The sequence below is a fragment of the Littorina saxatilis genome, linkage group LG17 (genome assembly GCF_037325665.1).
Source record: "Littorina saxatilis isolate snail1 linkage group LG17, US_GU_Lsax_2.0, whole genome shotgun sequence".
Lineage (NCBI taxonomy): Eukaryota > Metazoa > Mollusca > Gastropoda > Littorinimorpha > Littorinidae > Littorina > Littorina saxatilis.
In genome coordinates this window covers 60,358,492-60,363,491 of record NC_090261.1, presented here as the reverse complement: position 1 = coordinate 60,363,491, position 5,000 = coordinate 60,358,492, and the positions used below count along the sequence as shown (strand labels likewise).

Here is a 5,000-nt window from a genome sequence, read left to right as displayed (position 1 = left end):
CCCGTGACCGTTGGTGAGCACGGGCAGCGCGGAGCTCTTGGGCGAGGTCTGCTTGGCGGTCAGCAGCGGCGAGTCTTTGCTGGAGATGGACTTGGGCGTGGAGGTGGCGGACGACCCCGCGGAAGGTCCCGATGATGAACACGACGAAGACACGGCAGAGGGCTTAGCCAGCCCGCTGATTTTTGGGGAGGCGGCGTTAGAGGAGGAGGAGGGTTTCTGAGGCAGTGGCGGTTTGGAGCGGATGGCGAGTTTGCTGCCTTTCGCTGACAGGTTCGGGGACGGTGTTTCTGACCCCAGCCCATCCTTGCTGCTGTACAAAGCCTGCGTGGCCGTGGCGGCGTACACTTCTGTGTCCTGACACACTGCGTAGTGCGCGCCCACACACTGTTCACCCACCACACACTCTTCCTCCGAGAACTCGCGATGGAGGTTGGGATTGGAAGCACCGTCCGGTTTCCTGGACAACAGCGGCTTGGACAGGTCGTGTAGGAAGGCTGCGGGATCAAGGTCGAGGCGAGGTGACCCCTCGTGCGCTGCGAGGTGCTTGGCGAGCTTGGCGCTTTGCCGACCCTCCGTCAGGACCTTGCTGTGTTGCACGAGCACCGAGTCCTCGCGGTCTGTGTCCTCCGCCTCACGCGCACTGAGCGAGCTGAAGGTCTCGTCATCATAGTCTTTGGCCAGCATGGAGCTGTCTTTGCGCGAGGCCAGGTTCTCCAGCTGTTCCTCCACCGTGTGCTCGTACAGCGAGTCAGGCCGCGTCTCACTGTCTCTGCTGGTTGTGTCTACGCTGCTGTCAAAACTCGTGTCCACCAGGTTGGCGGTGTTGTTATTGCACGTATCCGCTCCCCCCTCCGCTGACAGGGGCGGGGGTGAGCCTTCAGAGTCCGCCATGCGCTCAAAGTCAGAGTCGTGCTCCGTGTTGGTGCCGGCGTCAGCCATAGTGACGTCAACAAGGGCTTGCACGTCTGACGTCACCTGCACTGCGGCCGCCCCGCAGACGGGAGCGTCCGACTTGGAGACGGACTTGATCCACTGCGCCACCCGGTGCGTTGGGCTGGCCGAGCCAGGCAAGTCCGACTTAAGTAGCCGTGCCGTGGGCTTGGCGGCCTCCCCGCCCACCTTGCGCGAGCAGGCCGGGGAGGCCTTGGGGGAGTGTTTTGGGGAGGCCAGAGACCCGTGCAGCTTCTTGGCCAGGTGTTCTCTGTGGTGCTTCCTGTAGGGGGAGGGGGGAGTGGAGGAGGAGTCGTGCACGTTGTCGGGGTCCTCCAACTGCTGCACGTCTACCTGACTGACACCGTCCCCAGCCTGCCGCCTGTCCCACTCCGGAGCTTTGCAGCGCAGGGAGGGGGAGGAGCTCGGCTCACCCTTAGCTCCTCCCTCCAGCATTGAAGAGGCGGGGCGAGAGTCGGGGGCCTCAGGCATGGTGGAGGTGTTGGTGTCCGCGGACGTGGTGCTGTCGGGCCGCTCCTTCTCCAGGTGCTTAATGAGGGCCTGTTTGAGCGCCTTCTCGTTGACCGCCATGGACAGCTTGCCGGACTGGTTGGGCTGACCCACCACCGTGCGCCCCACGGGCTCCGTCTTGCTGGACGTGTGAAGGGGCGTGGCTGTGCCGCCTGTCCCGCCCTGACTGGCCGTCATCATCTCGCGCGGCCCGTCCACCCACAGCTCCTCAGCCTCCACCTTGCGGTTCTTCATGCGCCGCGCCGTGTCTCCGCGGTGAGAGGGGGACTGGGGGGTGGAGGTCGTGGCTGGGGCCGTCGCCTGCGGTGGTGGTGGCGGTGGGGGCTCGTTCTGCACCAGGAAAGCGGAAGGTCCGTCCACCCACTGCTCCCCGCTCTTCTTGCTTTCCGGGTAGATGGCGGCGCCTGGACCGTCCACCCACTGTTCTCCTGCCTTGTCCACGGCTTTAACTCTGTGCTTGGACACCTTTTCCGGCCAGTGTCCAGAACCCTCGCCGCTGGGTTTCCCTGACGCAGGCCCCTTGCCATGCGTGGTGATGCGGTGCGCCATCTTGACGTGGCTGGGGGAGCCCGGAGCGGACATCACGTGCGGCACGGGCTGCATCCCTCGCGCCCCGGCCCCAGGGGAGCCTCCGGAGGATCCCGCCCTCACGCCCATAGCGGGCCTAGGAGCGCATCTTCCTTCTGAAGCCCTGCTGCGCCCGCTGTCCGAGTCGTCCCCTGAGGACCGGGAGCCGCTGGGTCGGCGCGGGAGGCGGGGGTTGGTCCGGGGCACGTGGCGGGGTGGGCCCTCATTGTCCGTCAACTCGCGGTCACTGAGGGACTGGCCGTTGGCACCCATGTAGATGACGGTGTCGCACGACTGCTCGCTGCTGGAGGTGTAGTCGGGGTCGGAGAGGGAGGAGGAGTACAGCACGTCCTCCCGCAGCGTGCCCATGCGCAGACCTCGGTACGGCCGGCGGAACTTGATGCTCTCGTCCGTCGAGCTGTCCTCCGAGCTCGTGCTCGAAAACTGCAACAGAGACAAGACGTGGTTACTGCTGAGATGAAGCCGTCTGTGGTTGTATCTTTGGCTAGACCACTGCGTTCTACCAATGATAGAGCTTGACCATAGATGGAACAAGGGACTGCAGGTGAGAGAATAGAACAAGATAACAATGTGCGTACATTTGTATTGTTATATTGACCATTGATGTTACATATTTTGACTCGAAAGTTGTCTACTTTTATGAAACATTCTTCTCAGTATAAGTGAGTCCGTGAGAAGTAATTCTTCTCGATCAGTCAGATTCAATCAAGATGACTCCCGCTGGCTACAACTGTTGTCTGGTGTCCGCAATACTTCGTTCCTTCCTGTTCTTCAATTCAATACAACGTTATCATCTGGATGTGAGACAAACATTCCGCCCCCCCCCCCCCCCTGTTATTCTCTAAACAGATTCTGTATTACCAATGGATAGAACTGTCCCTTACCTTTGTGCGTCGTCGCTTCATCCTGTGAATCCTGGCGGCTAGCTGGATGACCTGCAGCGTCTCATTGTAGTGCGGCAGGGCGGATGACACGTGAGCCAGCATGCATGTGCGGCACGTCACGTTGCCTAGCGAGTCTCTCAGCAGCTGTGAGATCTTGCTGTCTCTGCAACACACACAATACACAACAACTGCTTGAACCGCACACGCATTGGAGGACAAAAGCTGTTAACACTTACATGGAGGACAAAAACTGTTAACACTTACATGGAGGACAAAAACTGTTAACACTTACATGGAGGACAAAAACTGTTAACACTTACATGGAAGACAAAAACTGTTCACACTTACATGGAGGACAAAAACTGTTAACACTTACATGGAAGACAAAAACTGTTCACACTTACATGGAGGACAAAAACTGTTAACACTTACATGGAGGACAAAAACTTACACACACACTCACACACGAAAGTTTTTAGAGAATCCTGTTGTTAAATTGGGCAAAGTCTACTTCGCGAAGCTCGCTGCACAAACGTGTTGCACTGAATTGTCAGTAAAAAGACTTCGCCAAGCCTTCGCTCAATAAAGAACAGCATATCTAACCGCACACGCGTGCATACTGGAGAAAGCCTCTTTCAATGCACACTCCTTCCCGTGTTCATCTTTCAAGTCCAATTTTTGTTTGTTTGCTTAACGCCCAGCCGACCACGAAGGGCCATATCAGGGCGGTGCTGCTTTGACATATAACGTGCGCCACACACAAGACAGAAGTCGCAGCACAGGCTTCATGTCTCACCCAGTCACATTATTCTGACACTGGACCAACCAGTCCTAGCACTAACCCCATAATGCCAGACGCCAGGCGGAGCAGCCACTAGATTGCCAATTTTAAAGTCTTAGGTATGACCCGGCCGGGGTTCGAACCCACGACCTCCCGATCACGGGGCGGACGCCTTACCACTAGGCCAACCGTGCCGGTCTAAGTCCAATTTGAAAACTCACTTGTTCCAACAACATTAAGAATAGTTCATTAGCATAGAGTCTGGGGATGTGAGATGTGCATAATGTGTTGTTTGAATCTGACAGTGATTGTATGAATTTTGTATACATGTATTGTTGTCACGCGCTTTGAACTTCTGATAAGGCGCTTTATAAATGCCCATTATTATTATCATTATTATTATTATTAACGATTCGTCTGATCATCTCACATCTGGTCAGGCTGTCACGTGGGATAAGAGCATTCCTCCATGGAGACACTTACCAAAGGTCAACAGCCAGGCTGCATTTTGTATAGAGTGGAATTATCTTGTTCTAAATTGACACTAGTGCCAATCGGCGAAATTAACTCATTTAAACCCCCACTCTGCATAGGAAACAGTGAGGATGTTGATTTTTGATATGTGTCCACATGGATGGATGGTCTAATCCCTAAGCTTTTGCTAATCTGAGATAGTGAGTCGGTCTGTTTTTCAGGGAAGGACTGAGCACTTAATCCCACATGGCACTGGGGGAACATCTTTTCAACCTCACTTACAAGAGAAAGCCTTTTTAACCTCAGGCGTTGGAGATAAACGTTTTTAAACTTCACCCTGTTTATGACACCTGTGATTTATGTTATCGGTCGTGTGATCTTTGCTGCTCGTGAAAGACACAAAAGAGGAAGAAGGGAATGTAATGTGTTCTTTGTTGCATGCACAGTCGAGTAAGCCCACTGACGTAAAGCTGCTATCACCCTGCTGAATGTGTACAAGAAACGCAGAAAATGGAAGTAAAGAAACAGTTTCAGACAAAAGCGTAAAGATCGTCCTGATAAATCATGAAGAAACAAGGCCGAAGAGCTTTCACTTGTTTGCACTCACGTAAGTCCTTTCACCCGATAGTATTCACAAGAGTCAAATTCGTTCAAGTCACACCACACACATATCCGCACTTGTAAAGTTCACGAAAGTTCTCCAGAAGCAATAACAAACTGATGTTTGTGTAACGCGATTAGCAGGGCAATGACATACACCAATAGAAAAGTTTGGAAGAAAGGATTACCGTCTGGGGATTTGACTGCAGGCG

At 54.6% G+C, this 5,000-nt stretch overlaps 1 protein-coding gene across 2 annotated transcripts in view; it reads right to left on the bottom strand.

Moving 5' to 3' along the window:
* The window catches only part of LOC138951928 (kinesin-like protein KIF26B), a 128,840-nt gene that overhangs the window by 7,401 nt on the left and 116,439 nt on the right, over window positions 1–5,000 (bottom strand). For both annotated transcript variants that reach the window (XM_070323487.1, XM_070323488.1), the window contains exons 7-8: window positions 2,934–3,096; window positions 1–2,472 (exon numbers count right to left, since the gene is read on the bottom strand). The exon at window positions 1–2,472 is cut by the window's left edge and continues 231 nt beyond it. In XM_070323487.1, coding sequence (XP_070179588.1) covers window positions 1–2,472; window positions 2,934–3,096 — 2,635 coding nt within the window. The remainder of the gene's footprint in view (window positions 2,473–2,933; window positions 3,097–5,000) is intronic.